Source organism: Myiozetetes cayanensis, unplaced genomic scaffold (assembly GCF_022539395.1).
Source record: "Myiozetetes cayanensis isolate MyiCay16 unplaced genomic scaffold, myiCay2020 scf6-25, whole genome shotgun sequence".
In the NCBI taxonomy this organism is placed as follows: Eukaryota; Metazoa; Chordata; class Aves; order Passeriformes; family Tyrannidae; genus Myiozetetes; species Myiozetetes cayanensis.
The window spans coordinates 37766482-37788280 of NW_026087853.1; the positions used below are offsets into that span (position 1 = coordinate 37766482).

At 36.9% G+C, this 21799-nt stretch overlaps 1 protein-coding gene across 11 annotated transcripts in view; it reads right to left on the reverse strand.

The window, feature by feature from the left end:
• The window catches only part of PHF21A (PHD finger protein 21A), a 136397-nt gene that overhangs the window by 100938 nt on the left and 13660 nt on the right, over positions 1-21799 (reverse strand). For 10 of the 11 annotated variants that reach the window (XM_050336589.1, XM_050336591.1, XM_050336581.1 and 7 more), the window contains 2 exons: positions 4163-4203; positions 336-471 (listed from right to left, as the gene is read on the reverse strand). In XM_050336589.1, coding sequence (XP_050192546.1) covers positions 336-389 — 54 coding nt within the window. In that variant the 5' untranslated portion in view covers positions 390-471; positions 4163-4203. Of the gene's footprint in view, positions 1-335; positions 472-4162; positions 4204-9061; positions 9162-21799 lie in introns of those variants that run through there. The other variant, XM_050336588.1, reaches the window with a different exon arrangement.

Here is a 21799-nt window from a genome sequence, read left to right on the forward strand (position 1 = left end):
TGAATACTGCAGTTGGCTTCAGAACATTAGAAAAACCTTTCAGATAGAGGCTGCTGAATGTAGAGTTCTTGAAATGGTTTTATTACTGCTACAAAATATCAAAAAAAAAAATCCCCACCCACAGACTGATATGTAGATTTTTCACATTTGCTGAAAAACAACAGGTGGTGGGGTCAAAATGCAGACTATAAAATTCTTAAGTATTTTGAGCTTATAAAACAATTATTACTATAGTTGTAGTGCTACTGCTTAATGCTCCCATTAGCAGTAATACTGTCAGCAATACTAATATTGCTATTACTTGAATGTCTAAAGCAAGAAAGAATACAAATTACCTGGTGAACCTGAATTTCCACTTTCAGAGCCTCCTGTAGAGTCTGCAGCTCCATTCTCTACCTTCTCCACTTTTTCTAAAAGTGTCTTTGCTGATTCCAGTGCCTTTAGTTTCTGGTTCCCTCTTTAACACCAGTCCTACAGAAAAAAAAAGGTTTCGTTTTGGTTTGACAATTTGAAAAAAGGAGATTATAACAGAGCAGGAATTCAATAGTGAACTATATTCAAATGCAGCTTTCTAGCCTAAACACAGTCAGTCTTTTGAACACAAGAAATCTACAGGCTCTAGAAAATGCCTGCCTTGGAGTCATTTAGCCAAATTTGTTACTTCCCACATATCCCAGAGTTGACATACTTGTCCCTTATCTTAGTTTGCAGGCAGCTATTTCCTACCAATACCCTATTGCAGTTGCACATTAAATTAGAAAATTTTACTGAGAATGTTTTAAAAATCTGTGTAGATGAAAACATATACTGGAGACTAAAACTCTTCAAGACAAATTGTTAAATTCAATGTACTGCATTAACATACTTCCATGATACTATAGAGCTGTTCTTGGATGGGACAGAGTGCATGCAATTTGACAGAACAACATAAATATACTAATAACCTACTGCCTAAAGTTTGTGTTGAGTTAGTCATTTCAGTTGAAATCTGTTCTGAAGGAGCATAAGATTCATATAACGCAGCACAAGACTTTCTCAAAATTACTGATTTTAAAATCCTTTTAGTCTTGGAATTTTACTTTTAGATCATGACTGTGACTTTACCATCTTCACTTGTACTACAAACAAATTAACACCCCAAACCTCTGACATAGAACAGCATTATCAGACATATTTCCAAAAGCTTTGAAAGTTGGACAAGAGATTTTTGTTCAGAAATACATTAAAAGTATCAGCTTCTGAAACATGATAAAGATTCCCATATGCTCAAATCATGGTGGAACCTATGTAAAAACCATCTATAAACACAAACAGATAAAAGCTATTGGAAAACATATGGCAATCCTTTCAGTCACTTTTCCATCGAGACACCACAGTTAAAGAATTTCTGTAATGTTAAAATCGTTCCTATTTCTTTTATTTTTTTGCAGATTGCTCACAATTATTGCACAGGTATTGTTGCCAACTCAGAGGCCTCCATAACAGGACTACAATATTTTCAAAAGGATACTGACAGTTTATATTAGACATGTAGGCTGTAAAAAGGAGAGTAATTCCCCAAAGTTAAAGACTTTTATTTTAATGTTGTCTCAATACAGTAAACTGAAGTGCTATACAAGTTTGTGCATTCCTGAAAATAAAAAGGTTCAGGGTGTGTGTTTTGTTTTTATTTAAATTGATAATTTCTCTTTTCAAAAAGAAACATGTTACAAAAAGAAAAGACTAGAAAAGGGGTTTAAAAAGCTTTATATTTATATAACTCATTCTTTGTCAGTGCTGTCTGCTGTTAGCTTAAACTTACTTATTTAAATAACAAAGGCCTGATCAGACTTTCTAGCCAACACATGAAATGACCTGTTGCAAGGGCCTCTCCCACATGTGACACAGATGAGTGAAAACAGCGGCCTTTGCAGCACTACTCTCTATAAAAATGTAATTTGTATCAAGGGATACATGGAAATTACATATAGCTCCCTGACCTATTACCACAAACAGTAATGAGAAAACAGAATCCTAGATTATTACTTCCACTCACTGACAAGAATAATGACAGCATGTTTTAAGTCCCTACCACTGCAGATTCAAAAGAAACTATGCTTCAGAAAACCACGTGAGAGATTGGTTAATGAAAACTGGAACCCACTGCAAGAGACAAGAAGTCTTTCATGAGCCTTGGAAATTCGATTTTGGGATAAAGACACAAGCAGGTATGGCCCTAGTTTCTTTCTCGGTGTGTCTTCAACAAGTGAGAGGGCACATGATGAACAGTTTGTATCACCCTGTAACTACATGCCAACTTTAAAGTTAAGTGCAGAACAATGGAAGAGAGTTCTCTCAACTGACAATATAAATAATATCCATCATTTTAATACATTTAACTGTAAAGTCTAGTATTAGTTCGTGGTAAAAAGACATAGTACTTCTGTAAAAGAAAAAAAAGATTAAGTAATTACTCAATATAAAGTTTGAGTAATTACTATTAATGCACAACTTAATTTGACAGATAAAAATTGTAGTATTGATGGTACATAAAAGTTAATCCCAGCTAATTGCATCTATGCCTTGAACAGCTAGAAAGATTTTTCAAAATTAATTTTTAAGGGGTTTAAGAAAAAAGTGACACTGCTTTGCAGAAACAAGTGGATGCTTAGCCTAGACAACTTTATAGGGGTAGAGACATGAACATAGTATTTCATTTAAAAGTTTGGTCAAGTTGCTAAATTCTGAATAAGAAATACATACGGTTGTTTCCATCTGGAACATGCAGGTATAGCTTCCCTCCCCAGGCAAGAACAACTATCCAAAGTTATCCCTGTCCAGAATTCCCCTTAAGTACCTTACACACCCAATGTTAAAGAACCAATATAAAAAAAAAGAAAGAAAAAAGTGATCATTCCTTACATCCAGCAAAACTTACACTGTATTTTTTCTGGTTTACATAGAACAATATCTAGAAATATCTATCAGGGCATCTGGTTAAACATTGCTCATACTTCCTTTGGCAGGAGGTACAAAACTACATAAGTAAGTGGTTACACATTTTGCAAGTGCACACATCTTCAGTATTTTTGAAATTTTATTCTTTTAGACTGAACTTCAAGGGAAGATTTGAAAACTTAAGTCCAGTGGCATTATAAACTATCTACAATACCACATTCAAAGAGGTATAGAACCATCTCTGGATTAATCATAAAGCATAGTGCATTTTCCACTTTACTCTTACAACAGTGGAATTATTTTAATTAAAAAGTTTGTAGATGACAAATTGCATGGATGGGCTGGTCGGCAAAAATCCTTCATTACTTTAGTTTTTAAAGGAAAATATGCAAATGCTTCATTTAATGGCAGAACCAGTGACTTCCAAAAGGAAAGCAGAGGACTGACAAGTATGTGCATCTCCTGTACACCCAGACAAGTTTCAGTAAGAAAGAACACTGAGTGCAAGAGCTAAATTTGCCATTTTTTGGATGGATTTCAACAATTGGAGGCAGCAGTCCTCCCGCCAACTTCTTGCTGGCATTCCTTTGTTCCCAATAATCACTTATTTCTTAAGTGGTTGCTTCAAGACTTGAACATACTCAGAAAAGTACCCCAATGCACTGCATTGGGTAGCACATGTTTACAGACTATTTAAATATTCAGAGACGGAATGAAACCTTGAGTTCTACAATAATCACGTAGAGTGCATTCACACTTCTCTGTTATCTCAATTAAATACAATCCACATCAGAACCTCTAAATTATCACAATGCTATTTAAACTATGGCTCTTTTGGAAAGTACACTAGAAACACAAGGTCTCTGAGTAACTTAGAATTTTAGAGAGAAGCCTTTCTGCACCAAAAACTCCTTCAAAGAAATTTGCTTTTCACATTACATGGAAAAAACCCCCAAACCTTAACACTATTATTTCTGAGTAGATGAATTTAAATGTCCATTGTACTTAGAGACCCCCGGGCCCAAATATCAGTCCTACACAGATTTTATTTATAAGACTGAGGCTTCCATCAGTAACATTTACTTTTTAAGATTTAATTTATGAATACAAGAATAGATAGGATTTCAGTTTCAGTAAGCATCAAACTTTTTCCAGAAATGGATGCCAGCTCTTCATATCATCTATTCTTAGGTAAGCCATTTTAGCCCTAGGAAGAAGTACTTACTAGTTTTGAGTAAGTTATCCCTTTCAGCTCTCCACTCCCTCCTACAAAAGAAAAACAGCAACAGAAAAGAAGATTATTACATAAATTTGAACTACAGTTTGAAACAGAAAAAGAAATCAAATATTTGGAAAGTTGGAGGGGAAGGGTTGTTGATGTTTTAAGAGGGGTTTGGTTTTTCTTGGGGAGGGAGGCTGGTATTATTTTTAAAATGCTGAAGCTAACTATAAAACATCACTTGGAAAGAAAATCTGTTTGACATGGTAGGGAAAGCCAAAGAGACTTACAATTCTAATCTGGATTAAAATGCAAACTTACTGTCATTACGGCAGGAGAACAGATTATAGGTACAAGTTTTTCTAGTTCTGTGCAAGGCCAGTCCCCCTCCCGTGGAGGAAAGACCTTCACTTCATCACATTTATTAAGATCTGAATCACAAGTCCAGTCAGTTGCCCCAGCTAAACATGACAAGATTACCCATCCTAGACATCTGCCCACCACCTCTGCCAGAGGATATACCAACAGAACAGATATGGTAGAGCAGGTGGTACAACAGCACAGTTACTAGAGCTCAAACCCCAGAGTACTAATGTAAACTGAAATCAACAGCAGTTTAAGCCAACATAGTAGGTCATGAAGTGTGGAGGCCGAGAAGATACACTGTCCAATTACACTGCCTGCATCACAGGAAGAATATTTAGTAGCATAGCAAGGTAATACCTCTTCAATCATCCTCATATGAATCATAAAATACTCACGAGCCAGAGTTCTAAAAAGATAGTTACAATATAAATGATAACTCATTGCTTAATTACCTTGCCTGATGCTAAAAAAAAAAAAAAAAAGCCTCTAAAATACTCTCAATTTTCTAGTAAAATACTAGAATATTAGCATATTTTAAGATTCAACTGCACAGTTAACAAGACCTTTGCAGTTATGTTTTTATTCGCACACAAGTCATCACAGGGCTGAAGTTTAAGGCCCAGCCTTATAAAAAGATACAGCAGTAGAAACACCACATAATCATCTCTCACTCATCGGAGACCAGCACAAGTGGAGGAGTTTCCATTTACTAACCAGCAGAACTGTGTGCTGATGAACACTGAGAACAGAAAACAGGAAGCGTACTAATGACAAGAGACTGTATTGCCAGTCTGATAGTCTCAAACTTTATTGTGCATTTTGAACAATACAATATTAGAAAAGACGTTTGATTTTAGAGCAATTCCAGGTTCGTTTAAATAATATCCAACTGCTAACATGGCAGGTTGTGAACTTCAGAGTATAAACTATTTTGAGGTTATATTCAATCTGGATGCTACAGAATTTGAAATACTCTCATTGCTGAGGGTGCTGAAGAAACAGGTATGATTCTCAAACTCTAGCTGTTTCCTTTTTGGTATTAAAATCTTACTTGTCACCTCCACCTCCCACTATCAATCAGCTATTTAATTGGTCAAAAAAATCCACAGACTAAGCTCTTTCATTATGCTATCACTAACTGTCCCTCTTCAACAAGCAATTACAACTATATGCTCATGCTATTAATAAAAAAAAAATAATTTAAAATAACTCTTACTGCTGTAGACTTTGGAAAGCTAAAGAAAACAGGCGGCACTACACATCTCCAGATGTAGTCTTAGAATAAACAAACATAAAAAAAGAAAAATATCAATTTACTTGTAGCACAAGTACATGTAAACTGATGAGAAAGCTGTCACTTAAAAATAACAGCAACTGTTCCTTCCTTCCTTTTTACCCCCCTACGTAGAGACTTGCCTCCATAGCAGGACCCCACCTTCATCAAGTTGGGAAAAAAGCTGCACGGTTACAAACCTTCCGACTGCATTTAACCACTCTGAAGGGCTCCAACCCCAGGCTGAGAATCCAGGGGTTCCCAAGGACAAAGTTAGGAACACTAAGAGTTTAAATGTGACTATCTAAGTGAATTACTGTGTTGCCTTGGAGAAGTCACTTAGAAGAGGACCTAGACAGGGAAATACATTTGCATCCTTTTCCATATGTAATTTACTACAGGCTTTTTCTTAAAGAGTTTAGAACAGGTTAATGTTTGAAAGTCAAACCTTTGGCAACACAAAATACCTTAATTCTGCCTTCCTGCAGGTATAGTGTTTCTACTGACATCTCTGCCTCATTTAGTAGAGGACAAGCTTAAAGAATAAAGCGTCAGTTGAATACTTCTTTTCATTCTGAGTTTTCAGTTTGCATGTTTTTTTAAACTCAACATCTAAGCTCTACAATAAATAATTGGTTTCTTCATAAGCAGCACACTAACGAGAGCCACAGGAAAACTTGTGCCTGATACAGGCAAGTTTTCTTAGACAGGGAATTGAGACAGAGAAATGATGAACAAACACCCACGACTGCTAACTCCAAGCATCTGAAACAGACTTAAGTTTTCAACTGCTCTTAACATTTCTATAGTAGAGAACAGCATATGACCAACTACATCTGTAGTTTTGGTGAATAGTGGGAACCAACATGGAAATAGTATTAATGAAAAAGGTAGCACATAAAGTCTGCTCCATAGATGAAATTATTTTCTGTTCACAGCAAGAGTACATACAGTAACTCATACTGCCTCTCTCTTCTCTCAATAAAACACATTACAAAGGTGAGATTAGACAGCTCACAATCACTCATATCCACAGAGAAGTCTGAAGAGTTCAGCATTATGCAGGGTTTCTTAACAAAAACTTCAACAAGCAGAAATGTACCACAAAATCTCAGCTATCAAATTTACTGAGGTAGCCCTTTGAAGGCTCTAGAAATATGTGCTATAAACTGTTCAAGGTAGGAATCTGAAAGGATCAGATTATTACAGGATATTCTGCAGGTTTTGGGTGTTTTTTAAACCCCAGCTCTGGGAGTCATATTAAAAGCACTGCCCTCTTCCCAAAATATACATATGATCTGTGATCTGAAGAAAAGCTTGAGCAATGCTTACCTAATTTTACCACAAGCTAAAACCAAAACTCAATTAAAATTAGCATTAACCAAATAAAGTACTGAAGTTTTAGAAATATATTTTTGTTAGGAAGATTGATTGTTGACAATCTGATGCTACTGCTACTAATATCAACATTACTAACAGGAAAGGCAGATTGATATACATATACACTTACAGTAGTAATACCCACTCTAGACCCCAAAAAAAGCTCTTAAACTTTTAAAGAACACTATATAACTTATGTAACAAAAAAATAAACCACCATTACCAAAATAATCATATCCTACAGACCAACTTCAGATTTTTTTGTTGAAGTTTGCAAATAAGGAGAAAAGTTACTCATTTCATGGACTTGTTACAAATACTAAGATCTCAAAACTCTTATGTTTTAAGCTTGGCAGCCTCTGAGGACATCAGAAACCATGGTGGTGAAATCATTTTAGCATACAGCACCTGAAGGTTTAAGACTATTTAAATGCTAATTATTTGTATATTAAGATGTCTGGTTATAACTTATTATTACCTTTAAGTTACACAATAAAGCTTATGCTACTGTAACCAGTGACTTGTTTGGAAAAAAAACGGGAAAAGTTAAATGTCATGTTTAGCCATTTTTTCTTAGCTTTTTTCCTAACTCTAGAAGCTAGCACATGTTTACTGTCAGCCTAGGGAACTTTATACATTCATATCAGGTTACAATATTTAATTATATATTTTTTACTTTTTGCCAATAGGACCTTGGTTGTGTCCAGTGCACCGGATGAACTCACACAAAAAAGGACTAACTGCTGTGCACAGGCAATTGTAAGCCTGATACTCTTTCATATTTCAGAGCATCGCTTGACAATATTAAGGGTAAAGCATTAATTAACAAAAAGTGAAACTAGGTTGGGGGGGTTTGTGCAAAATACACTACACACAGAAGGGATTCCAAGTTTTTTCTCTGGAGTTTTTGTTTTAAGATGTTAAGATGCTCCTCAAAGCAACAGCTTTCTTTTTTATGTTTGAAAGGCATTCTGTATATAGAGAGCACTCTATCAGTATCTTCTATGAAAACAAGTCATAGTAATTACTTTACTGTGATTTTCAAGTCAGAAATTAAACAACTTGTATTCCATAACAGGACAATTTTCTGCAGTCTTAAGAAAAAGACCAAACACAGTTCAGAGAGGGGGTATACAAGCTATTTCAAATTACATTACTACAAGGCTCATATTTCAAATGAGCATCGTTAGCAGTGCCCGTGCTGTTGCTTCTGTGATTAAAAAAAAAAAGCCTCTCGTGTGCCAGTGCACGGAATCTGATCTTCCTGTTGTGCTGCAGCTGGGAGGACTCCCAGTCAGCCCCAGTGACACATGCCAGGCTAGTGGTAAAGGGACTAACAGGACTGCCCAAGATAACCAACTCAAGTACACTCAAGTGTACCAGCCATGCCTTCCAGTTTGTCGTCTGTATAACTCCTTTATAACTGTGCTCTCTTCCTCTTTCCCTATCCCCACACAATACTGGTAGATAACACCCACTAAGGAGTTATCAAGGAGCCTGGATTTTCTACTTATGCATGCAGACAACTTATAGGATTAAAACTACAGGCTTCAGTTCTGTCTTCAAGTTCCTTTAGCAGCTACAATTAGCCATGAAACAAATGCGGTTTGGAGTTTAAGACATCAAAGCTGATTTCACCTGGGGATAGACTGCTTCACCTTCTCTGAAATACTTTCTAGACCCTTAAACTAAGTTTAAATAAAAGTATGTGACACCATCATTTACTGAACCAGTACTATATTTAACATATAAAAAATGAGCTAAAAGACTCATTACAGTCTAAAAGACCATCCCTAGTGTAAAGATAAAACCACTGAGCAATCTGCTTTTTAAAATATCGGTCAACACTTGCCATGGCAGCAAACACATAAACAGAGGACGATTACCTTCTCAGCTTTGCTTGTCCTATGACTACAGCTGTGTTGGGCATCAGTAACTCTTCCTGAATGCACTCTTTCCTAGCATCTTGGGGATGAGATCACGCTCTCCAGCAAAATGATAAACCACATTTGGCCTAGTGGAAAGTTAGCATAAATATGTTTTAAAATCTTGGGATCGTCTCTCTCACCTGAGCAGGTTCAAGATTCAAGCAGGTTCAAAGGCTTAACACTTTTTATCCAAGTACAAACCCCTCTTCTTTGCAGAGCCTTAGCGTATTTCTTGAATCAGAGAAGCCTCTCTAAACTGTGACCATTAGTAAGCCTGGCAGAAGTTCTTCCTGACTTGATACCAAGGACTCAATGTATTCCCCACCTAATTTGACATTCATAAAATCACCAGCAGTAAAATTCTCCTTTCTGTACCCAGAAACCAGTGCATGGGGATGTTTTACAGCATTGTTGTATTAGGAAGTTCTAGTACTGCACACAGAGAAATATGAAGGACACCACTAAGCCTCACTTTGCTCAGGGAGTTATTATTCATCAGTTTTTAGAAAAACACAAAATCACCTCCTACGCAGAGTGGCTAAATTCTTGCTCATATAAAAAAGCTGTACGACCTGAACTTTTATTTCAGTGAATTACTTTGTTATTTAGAAGGACTGTTAATCTATACACACACTAAGAGAACCCCCAGTCCTAATTTTGTCTGTAAGTTTATGCTTTACTAACAGTGCAACAGTAAAGTTTCATATTTGAAGCAGGAAGCTAGGGAATTCTCTGCAAAATCAAAATGCAAATGATGTAAAGATATAAATCAGTGAAAGTCAGAGTTTAGTGCTTGTTTCTAAAAATTTTTTGCTGCATTACTCCACATTTCATAAAGTTGCTGCAAATGTGGATTGTTTAGGGTTTTGGTGGTTTGGAGTTTTTTTTGTTTTGTTTTTAAAAAACATTGTTTATCAATTAAACTTCAAAATCATGTCAGTTAAGCTGTTAAGTCTTAAAACTGTAATTTTTCTTTTTTAATTATTTTCAACTTATTTACAAAGTAGTGCTGTGAGGGAAAAAAAGACAGAAGGTCAATAGAAAACAGAAAGAGCTGTCCCTTCCTAGCTATACTAGCCCACTGATCTCAAAATTTATAAGGAAAGCAAGGGGAAGATATTTGAAGATTGGTGGTTTATGGGATTTTTTAAATAGTATGCCTAGCTAAATCAGTTCATTAACCTCTACTGTTCTTGAGGTATGTAAATTTCTCATTCCAGTTACTGAGAAATTCCTGCTTTCCTTTCATACTTCAGAGACAGAGGACTATTTGGGGAAATGGAGGGGAGAGGGAGTTGCAAGGAAGAACAACACACACAGTAAATCCTAGTAGCTGATTTAACAACTGAAGATACAAGGAACAAGAAAAAACTAAGAAAACTCTACCCCAGTACCAATTAAAGTAATTTTCCCCCCTCAAATTCCATTAAGAATAGAGGGATCTCTAACTTCTTGTTTCATTCTTTTAAACATGAGGAGAAATTTCTTACTGACTGCCAAACCCTTTCTCCCATTCTAGCAACCCACTATCTTGGAAAGAACTATCTTGTAGGAATGATGCATTAGTGAGGCAGAAGTGCTTTATGAGTTTTGGGAAGAGGTCCAGAGCACAAAAGGAGATGATCTGGGTAGTGCTGTAAGACTGCAGGCATGAAATGCAAAACAAGAGGTACCTCTGACTACCACTGGAAGTGCAGTAGCACTTCCAACGAGGAGAACCTCAGGTATGTGCACATCCCCTGCTGGTACCGGCTATTCTTTCGATTTTGTCTATCCGTGAGAGACATTCAGAGGACAAAAAAAGGTTTCAGAAGAGCAGCCTGTGCTTCAACCACACAGCAGTGACATTCAAGGACAGCCTCGGCCTTCCATTTCCAAAGGGAAAGAAGCGCTGTTACCGCAGTTGGCCAGCAGGGGGAAAAATGCCAAACAAGTGGGGGGGAAAAAAAAAAGTTAAAAGAGCAAGACTCTAAAAGATGAGGAATAGAATTAACCAAACATACACATATCCTCAGAAAATATAAAAGGAAAAGATTCTTCTCCTGAAAAGAGGAAGCAGGATAAATGAAGTGTATACAACTCAAATCATTCTCCCAGGCATTAGAGAAGAAACAGTAAAAAGGGCTAATCAAAAACACAAGCCAGCAAAAGCAAGCTTTCAGTTTCATGTTAGCACACAATGACTGCAAATCAATTAAAGTTTTCTTAAATCTAGTGTTTCAATGTAAAGCAAAGTAATGTGACTATAAACTGAGAGAACTAAGCTGAAAGAATATGAATTTAAGAACTATCCAACATGAATGTATGAACTAATTAATTTAAAATGAACACATATATTCTAGAAAGTCATTCTGCATTACAGAAGTCTTCATGTTACATTTATACAAAATCCAAAGAGTCTGGACTTTTTTGTCTGAAGATATTTCAGAGCAGTAGGGTTCTGATTAGAGATCCTGGTTTTCGTCCTAGCTTATAAATATTACCTGTACACTATTTCCACGCTTACAAAGTAAGTGAAAATTACTTAAAGGAGTTAAGTTCATTCACTTAGTTAAGTGAATGAATTCATGTTACACATTTTGATGAAGGGCAACTTCAATACAACAAACAAGAAACGGAAGCAACTACACAATGTATTTTAAATTTAAGAAATAAAAAAGCAAAATGTGATAATTCATTGAACAAAAAAATGTAACATGCATTTACAATGAAGAAAAAAAGACAAGCCCTGCAGTCACAAGGACTTTCTGTTTAAAATATCAATGGCTAAGAATCACAAGGAGCAGCAGCAAGATTTTCATTGACAGATTTAGGGAGATTAGCTATGCAAGCTTCTACTGATGTTACCTTCCCACAAATACTAGTCAGAGGCCAGGTACACATGTAATAACAAACATTTAAAAATGCAGAGGAATTGTGATAAGTGATTATATAGTGGGGCACCTTACAACAACAGGTAATCTTTTACAGTTCCTTATAAAGCTCCTTCAAAATCAGATGCTGTACTTTCAGGAAAGTTCTTGTCTCAATGTGTCCATGAAACCTCCTAAATAACATTTTTTAAGCATGCACAAGGAAAGATCAGACTAACAGTACATCAAGAGATTTAAGTCCAGTTCTGCTAACAGTTTATATTTCTACCTCCAGCTTCTTCACTTGCATTTAAATTTACCCTGCAGCTGGAACACTCACACAGGCAGCTAATCTATCTGACCAAGGCACTCTCCTTCATATTCTCTTCCAGCTTGAGCTCCTACCACAAGCAGTCCCCTCGTTTTCTGGGGGAGGTGGTGGATGAGGGAATATCACACTCCAGTACTTCAAAGTTGAAGTAATTCACAGATTGGTCAGTGGAACATTAAGCACAAGCTTTAAGCAGTAAAAGCCCTGTGCTAGCAGCAGAAGGGAGACCTTCAGCAGCCATTGAGTTCCAGTGGGCTATACTAGGTACAAGACTGAGCACTTTGCTGATTCTTTTTAACTAAAGCAATCACGAAGTGATCTTTCATTTTCCCTGCCTGGCCAGAAGTTTGGTTTGTAAGTTACATTTTCAGTGATAGTCACATAGACACATTCTTTTCATTTTGAAACTGGAAGACCTACAGAAAAACTGGGGAAATAGGTGCACCTGAGTATGGCAGTCATCTGAATTCTGTATGTTCTGCTTGTTACTCAGGCAGAAGAAAAATCATTATTTTCTGTGTCCTCAGTACAGCACAGGTGTTCTTTAAACACTAAAATTAAACCCACCTATGCTGGTCTTGCCATGGGTCAACTTTCAGATAAGTATACTGGAGCAGAACCTTGTTCACACTGTCTGACACAATTCTTACAATAAACTGAACTCTTCAATTTAATTACTTTAGCACATGCATTACAAACAAACCATTTAATGTTTATGAAGTACAAGAGCATAAACTTGAAAATTATCCGGTTTTGTACACTCTTATGTTCCGTTGTTCCGTATTTTATACTGAAAAATACGTATAAGAATACAGGAGTTATCTTACGTAGAGTTTCTGTTTTAACAGGAGGTGAGATGGCTCAAAATGAGAAACTATACATAAATTCTTGCCTTTACAACACTACAGATCGCTTGCTTTAATGTTAGGCTTCTAAATAACTGCCAGAAGACAATATGAAAATTATTTACTAGTAAACAGATGTTCACATGACAAAAGTATCAAAAGAACAATTGTTTGCTTCTTAATCTTTCAGATTTTATGGACAAGATGAAAAAGATAATGCTTCTCACCTGCTAGAAGTGATTTTTTTTTCTAGAAAGAATACTGGCAAGTCATTTTCACAAAGTTCTACGTAAAACAGCCTCAGACTTTTGCTGATTCTGTTGGGTGTTCTGAACTCCATAAAAGGCAGTTGGACCCTCTGCTGCTACCAGACAGGTATCACATTTTCCTCTCCTCTTGACTACAACACTTGTTCCAAGTACAGCCTGCTAACATTTACTAAAAAAACATTCTCATTCAACATTTGAATTTTATTTGCTTTTAGCCAAATTTATTTCAATTTCACCAGTTATTATTTCATTAAACCCTGTTGTCATTTTGGCATTCCTGATCTCCTTCGCACAGGAAAAAAAAACAACCAACCAAACCAGCTTAAGACCATCTAACAATTAGTATTCCCTGTCTGTAGATTAATTAGGTAAAGACTATTAGGGTTTTCATGAGTTTCCAGTTCTGTGTACTGATAAAGTATAATAGAGCACTTAAAGGTATCAACATGTTTTACTCACAGCTTAAATAAAAAGGCAGTAAACAGAATTAGGTAAAATATGCACATTTCAAACTCTGAACTAAACAGAATATTGAAAGCTCCTTTCTCTCCCCCTCCATCCCAAAATAAAAGCGTGAGTGAGAAGGGATTTCATTACATTCTTAGAACTGTTATGAGCAAAGTCAAACCCAGCCACTCGCACTTAGCATGCAGGCTGTACACACTCCCAAGCACGTCACACTGAGAGAACACGCTTGCTGAGCTATTTGCCTTCCCAAGGCCTCCAACGCGCTGTCGCTAGGCCTAAATCAGGTAGGCTCTGTGCAGTGCTGCTGCAGATGAGCAGGAGTCCACCCCTTCTCCCCATTTCCCTTAGATTTAACTACCAGATCATTCCAGCATCAGCTTTTTCTCTCTGCTTCCTTCAGCTGTAATGTCTGTATTTAAAAAGACAACTGCATCACGATTTACTGTGCAAGACTTGGCCCTGATTTTTTTCCTCCTGTCCTACACCAGCTACCCTGCAGCTTATGAGCCATTGTCGGCTGTTGTTTTGTGTTCCTTGAATGCAACAGGACTTAGTCTGCCAGGCTGCATCACTGTTTCACAGCATACCTCTAAGGGGAAAAAAAAATACCCTCTTCTTGCCTGTGTCCTGCTGTGCACTGAATATTCAGATTACTCCATTCTCTCAACAGATAAGTTCACCACTGTTGAATATTCACACATTTCTCTCTTTCAAGCCGAATTCCTTACTTCCCTGTTTATTTTCATACAAAGCTATTAAATAAAAGTGCAATTAAGCAGTGGCCCAAGTACCTCTAGTGATAATCTGATTTTTCTGCCAGGAAAAAATTCAGTCCCATTTTGACAACTACTTCGAGCCTTTCACTTAATCTAATTCAGCCCTTTCCTGCTCTAAAGATTTCTAATCTACCCTGTAGCTTTGCAACACTCAGGTTCAGGACCAAAAAAAAAGAGTTTTGTCTCTATACCTCATGAACTTTCTCATTCAGGCAAGATGGAATAACACTGAGGTAAAAACCACATTTTGTAAAAGCTTTACCCTGAATGAGATTTGGGTTAAACTACTTGATGCAACACAGTCTCATGAGACTGACACAAAACTATTGGGAAAACACAACAGCATGAACTAAGGTACAGATGAAGTCTCAAAATTCATCTTCACCAAGGCAAACAATAAGGGGTAACATTCTGGAGGTCAAACATATCAGAATACTGTATTAAATAAATGAATAAACAAACAAACACACACACACACACACAAAAAAACAACTTTAAAAACCTACAATGACTTGGAGGTAAGAATAGAAATACAAACTTTACCTGAATACTGGAGGAAAAAATGGTTTCAGTGTACTTTTTCTTAAAAAAAAAAATTCTACATAAAAAAAATCAAAACCAAACACCCCAAAAAAATCAAGTTACCGTCTTCCACAAAACAGTTCACAGCAGTTCAAAAAGAAAAGATTTTCTAGACGATCCAGAGTACATGCAACTTTTTTTTTTTTAAATACGTAATTAACAGTGAGTTAACTAGCTCATTGCAATGGAAACCCTGACAACACTTGATACATAAAACATTTATGACAGTCCTAAAGAATTATTAGACAACAGCCTACACAAAAAAGATGGACAAGTGAGAACAAGTTTATATACGCACCTTGGAAAGACCTGTTTTCTATTTCCCATTACAAATCTGTTTTCTGATCTCAAAACCTGAGCAGCTGTTTCCCCCTCTCTATTCTGCACAATATACCTCAAGTAAATTACATGTTTTGTTTCGGTCCCTTGTCTTTCAAGAAACACCAGCCCTAGAAGGAAGGAAAAGAAGGATGACACCACTCTCCACACCCTTTTCAGTCCCTTCTGCTGCAAGAAGATATATAAGATCCAATTCCAAAACCAAACCAGAAGCATTTTAAGTAATTCTAAAACACGAGGTATTTAATGTCTTGGAAGTCACTCCTAGTGAATAATAGTCCCTGTTGTCAGCTTAACCTGTGCTAAATGGCGTATTTTCAAATCATCTCTTGGAGAAACATTAGGAATTTCAATTATTTCAGCCCTTTCTATTTTCTCAAGTTGCATTACCAAGCACATAATATCTGGCACAAGTTCTGCGAGGGAAATGGCTTGTACATCCTCCTCTCATACACACTACAGGCTCCAAACCAAGAAGAGGGAAGGATGCTAAGAAATACTTTTTTTCTGGAAAGGAAAGGATTCTTATTTAGTGAACAGACCAAAAGGAGCCTGGGATCAGCAGAAGCATGTGTTGCCAGTTTTTGAACTAGTTAATTTGAAATGCCTCTATCCAGTCACTTCAAGAGTTTCATCTTCCAAATTCTAACACACAGTGATGGTAACTGGTTTATAACAATGTAAGTATTAATTTCTTGGCTTTGTATGTTTTTAGAAATGTCTGAATAAAGTTCACTAATACACAAAACAATAGTTTGTCCAATTAGAGACCAAGAACCAAAGCAAACTTCAGTTCAGGTTCATAAGCTACAAAACCAAAACACGATTCAGTCTTCTTGTTCATGAACATCAAAAACTGTCAGTCTTACTTTTCCAAAATCTGCATGAAAGTTCTTATACGAGCAGCCAAAGTAACAGTAACTTTTATGAATTAAACTTTTTGCAGTTATTAAGCTCCTGCTGCAGTCACACAGCACACTAGAGACTGTTCAAATTCCACAACAGCTTAATTCTAACCTACTAAAAAAATACTTTTTCCACAACTTGTGAAGCATCACAAGTATGCACCCACACAAGAGTACAAGGTGCTAAGAGCTTCTGAACATAACAATGTAAAATTGTAATTCAAATTACTAAAGGCAATTACAAGAGGTTGAAAGAGGATTGATTTCCCCAACAATAATCTAAACCACACAGATATCTGAAAATTTGTACAATCCGTACACGCTGAACAAAGGTAAAGTAAAGGATGCAATTCTTACACCAGGTAAATCAGCAGTACCATGTATTGCAAATTTCTGAACTAGTTTATTTGAATATCCTCTGTCAAGTTAGTCTGGATGTTCATACATGACGCATTGGTCTTCTTGTCCTCTAGGCTAGGAGTCTTCTGGACAGAAGCGTCTGTCACAGTCCTGCTTCCTACCCCTAAGATATGATAAGAAAGAACACATGCACTACTCTGTCAGTCTAATTATTTAACTCCCAATCAATACTTAAAACAGAAAAGGAAAGGTAAATTCACATGCAGAGGTATAATAATCAAAAGAAGCATTACTTTCTAGCCATGTTTTTCCTCTAGAAAGTGTCTTTTTCCACTTTCCTAAAAAGTCAGCTGTTAATACGAACCCCCCCAAAATCAAACCAAGATATTCTACTTAGACAAAGAGTAAACCTGTAAGAGTTAACACCTGCCATTTGCCTGACAGTCAAACTGCCTTAAAAAACCCTCACTGAGATCAGTGTGGGGGGAGTGAGATGTTTTGAGTTTAAAAACAGAGTATCAAATAAAACAAATTAAAATCCTACCAAGATAAAATGAGATAAGCAATAGATTTTTGGTATCTATTAAAAAATAAACTCATAGTTGGTCATAATAAAAACATCATAGACTTGGTTAAAAAGGCAGGATGGGAACTTCCACAAACTGGAAGAGCAAAGAACTGAAAAAAGAGGCATGAAATGCCACTACCTACTACCTACATCATGAAGGTTATATAATTCATAATATTAAGATTAGAAAGCCTTGGCCATTTAAATCAGAATTAAAAAATAAAACCAAAACCACCCTAAAACACCACATCTCCAAGGAACACTGTCTTATAAGTAATCATATAAAAGATTGCAATCTTAATGATGTGAAGTTTTTGGACATCCAACTTCAAAGCAAACAAAAAGGGATGCTGGGAGACATACATCTTAAACAGCCAAAGCATCATACACCATGTGGCAACAAAATCAAAAGAAAGTGAATATATTTGTATACCTCACACCACCTTAGAGTAAAATCCGTGAGAGGACCTACCCAAGACTACATTAAAAGACTAAAAATAAAGAAAACATTAAACAGTCAAATAGCAGGGAAGTAACCATAACGAGGATCATGGTAAAGTCTGTGAACATACTTTTAACTGATCTGGCAAAGAGTAAGGTTGCAGACATCGTGATGCTTCCCACTGTTTCAGACAGTTGAAATTAAAGCAAACTTCAAAGAGGTTTAGGGGATCTGATAATACCATATGACTGATTTTCATTTGGTATTTTATTGTCCTGGGTCAGCAAGTGCAAATTAACATTCTCAGAGGAAAAAATAGCCCTAACTATAAATATAAAACAATGAGTTGAAACTAGGCATGACTACTTACGAAAAAGATTTCAAGATTACTGCAAGCAAACAGTTCAACTCTCAGAACGTATTACAAAAAGAACAGAGAACAAACCGGGAACATTCTGCTGTGATGCACACTGCATGTAACTCTGGCTGCTCCATCTCAAAAAGGAGAGAAATAGAAATGGCACTGAGAGGAACGACAAATAGGGAGCATGTTTGAAACAAATGAATTTTTTTTTTTTTTTTTTTGCATCAACCCATCACACACACAAAACACAGTTAAACTCATGGAACTGGACGCCGTGAAACACTATGTAAGACGCAGATATAGATGAGTTCAAAAAGGTAACAAATTCACCTGTACATAGTTTGATGTTGCTATTCACAGTGCAATAGCCCAAATGTAGCTTCCATCTCAGGCAGCGGCTAAACAACTGTCAGAAATCTACTGTTAATACTTCAGCAGCTGACAGAATTCACCATTTCCTACACAGTTCAGTCAGCTGCTACTGCTAGACACTGATAAAGGCGAGATGCTGGATTAGATGGACATTTGGTCCAACACAGTATGTTAGTTCTTAAGTTTAATCACATGGAGCAGCCATGCTGGTATATGTCTTGGGTTGTTTTGGCAGTTGGTTTTCTAGTAAATAAACCAGGCTGTAATTCAAGCCTGTAGTGTTAAAAGCAGAAATTGCAACTTCTGAAGCAGAAATCAAACTTGTTTGTGCTCATTGTGTAATATAATGCAGCACTGAAATAAAGCCACGATCAAGCATTCCAAGGGTGTGTGTGGGTTTTGTTTTTATATAATCCATCAAACTGCTGAAAAATTTTCCTATAAACCCCTCACTAATCATGGTGTCAACCCAAGGAGATTGAGGCAGTGTCTCCTGAGAAAGACACAAAAAGTTGGAAAGCAGCACTAAACATAAGCCATGGATGTTTGTTGCAAAAACTGCCAAGACCCATTTCAGATGGGCAACAATTTTGCATCCTCCCAGTTGACCAGAAGAAAGATCTCCTGAACCAATGGATTCAAAAGGAACATGTAGATGAATGTCTGACTCCTCTCCAATAAAACTGAGCTTGCCAAACTCATCAGGTTTTATCTAACCCAGAAGCAGTACTGGATGCTTTCCCTTTTAATAAGAAAGTGTAGCTGAAAAACTACTACTGTCACAGAAAATGCATAAACTCAAGTTGAGGCCCAGGACAAACATCGAACAGAATTCTCCTAGTAAGTACTACTACTAATCCTTCTAGAAAGCACTGCCTGAACAATTTGGTGAATGTCTGCCTTCTCATCACTGTCAGCTTCCTTCTCTTCTGACAGATGAGCTTTCGAAGATAGCCAAACTGAAAGCCACATAGGATAAACAAGCAGGTCTCAGTCTGTGAAAAACACAGAAGTTTCAGTTTCTGAAGCCCAAATTACAACTGGTCTGGAAAACAAAGCAAGTGTCCAGTACACACCACCTTCCAGTATTGCTGTAGGCGGTAAGATGAAGATAGATGTACCCCAATAAGCCTATCATCCTTATCAAGAACAAGCAAGTAGCAAGGATAAAAACATACAGGAAAAGAAGAGCAGAAGCTTTGTGATCAGTTTCATAAACAGACATTGCCTCTATGAGATTATTGCTTAGCTACACTGGTGAGAAAGCTGACCATGATCCAGTTTACATGAGAAATCTCTTAAGTCATACAAACGCACAAGAAAAGAAGAATTTCAGGCTGCACTACATTTTGTTTTCATTTCACATAGGGGTTAGCATCATTTTGTTATTTAAATAACCTTACAGAATCACAGAGGTTGGTTTGGGGTTCTTTCATTTTGTTTTGGGAGGGGAAGTTATCATCTAGACCAGTAATAGCATTGAAATTGGTCCTGCTGAAAGAAAACCGCAACAAAATGCCCTTGCCCTCCTAAAGATCATTTGAGCAAACTACACCCGCAACAAATAGCACTATAAACTAACAATTCAAAGAAACCAGCACTCTTATTTGTAGTTGGGAACTTCAGATTTACTAGATGTTTTCTCACTCTGTGCTGCCATAGGTTCAATGCTCCAGGTTGAATTTGTTGGTATCCTTGAAAGAACCACAAGAAGATATAATCATGTATGTGTAATGAGTTTATTCATACTTCAGTGCTTCTGCTGATCATTCACGGGGCAACATTTCTCCCTTCTCCATCCCACCATTAAAGCCCATCACACATACATAGTGTGTCTTCCTGATAAACAACTTGGAAAGTTTTTTTCCTCAAATGCCCCATGTCTCATTGAAAACAAATTTTAGTGCTAGATATAGAAGAGTACCAAAAAGTTCCTCTCAAATCTCACATTTTTTGCTCAAAAGAAACAAACGCTTATCCTCTTACTTTCCTCACAAGTTCAAGGTGAGTTTCTGCTCTTCCTCCAGATCTGCTCATACTTCTTCAACTATTATACAGGAAAACTCCATTTATTCCTATATATTCTAAAACACAAGCAATCATTTTAGTTCATTTTCCTTCTGTTTCACACATTATGTTGCGTGGAGATGGAGGAAAAACTGAACAACTGTATGGATGTCTCCAGGTATGTGCCCATTTTTCTGCAATTCCAAGCCATTGGTCTTAGTGATGATGCAGGCTGACCTTTCCAGTGCAAAACAGTTCTCATGCAGTTGTGTGCTTCACATTTCCATGACACTTGCATACAAAGCAGAACTGCTTTCTTTGGCAATACAGAGAACAAGAATTTAAAGTCTTCTCTGAAGAACGCAGTGCCAGCCAACACCATCTCTTTGGATCTCAGGCCTTCAATGCCAAGGCAATATATGTGAGATTTATTTTACAAACATAATTTCATTAAGCAGTGGTGATGTATGTGGGATTAACTGCACATGAACAGGAGATGCACGCCAATCACTGAACTGTTAACACAAGAAGATACTCTGTGAAGTTTCATTACACTCATCTATAAATCAAGAGATGACCAAAACCATAATTCTACTTCACAGAAGTCACATTGCAGAGTACGAGATGCAATGGTTACTAAAGTTGCCTTGTGTTTGGCCTTGAAGCTGTCTCCACAGTTACCGAGTTGAGATGTCAAACATAAGAACACTTCAGTAAAGGCACTGTACTAAACCAGCTTTGTGTAGAAAGTCAACTTCAGGTTTTTGCAAAACCCATGGAAAACTCTAACGAAACATTAGAGGGGCATATGCCAAAGCTTCTAAGCTCCACAAATACTCTAAGACACCAGCAGAGACCACAAGCAATGCCACTAAGGGATGTAACTGGAGATATTCCAGAACAAGAGACATGCATTTAAAAGATCATGATTCAACATCCCACCAGAGCCCAAGAGCCTAACATCATGAGCAGTCACAGAATAAATCACCTCGAGTCCTAAACATCAGACTCACAGTTTTAGTGAACCATTTACAGTAGACCATGAGGCATATAACAAAAAGAGAGTCATACTTTTCATGTTTGCATTGAAATATAGTGTCCTTATTATGCAGCACTAAGAGCTAGTGGAAGCAACGCTGGACCCAGTCAGCCGGGACAGATGCAGAAATTTGAGTATTGCCGACTCTGTTGACTTGTCACTTGGAAAAGGCATTTC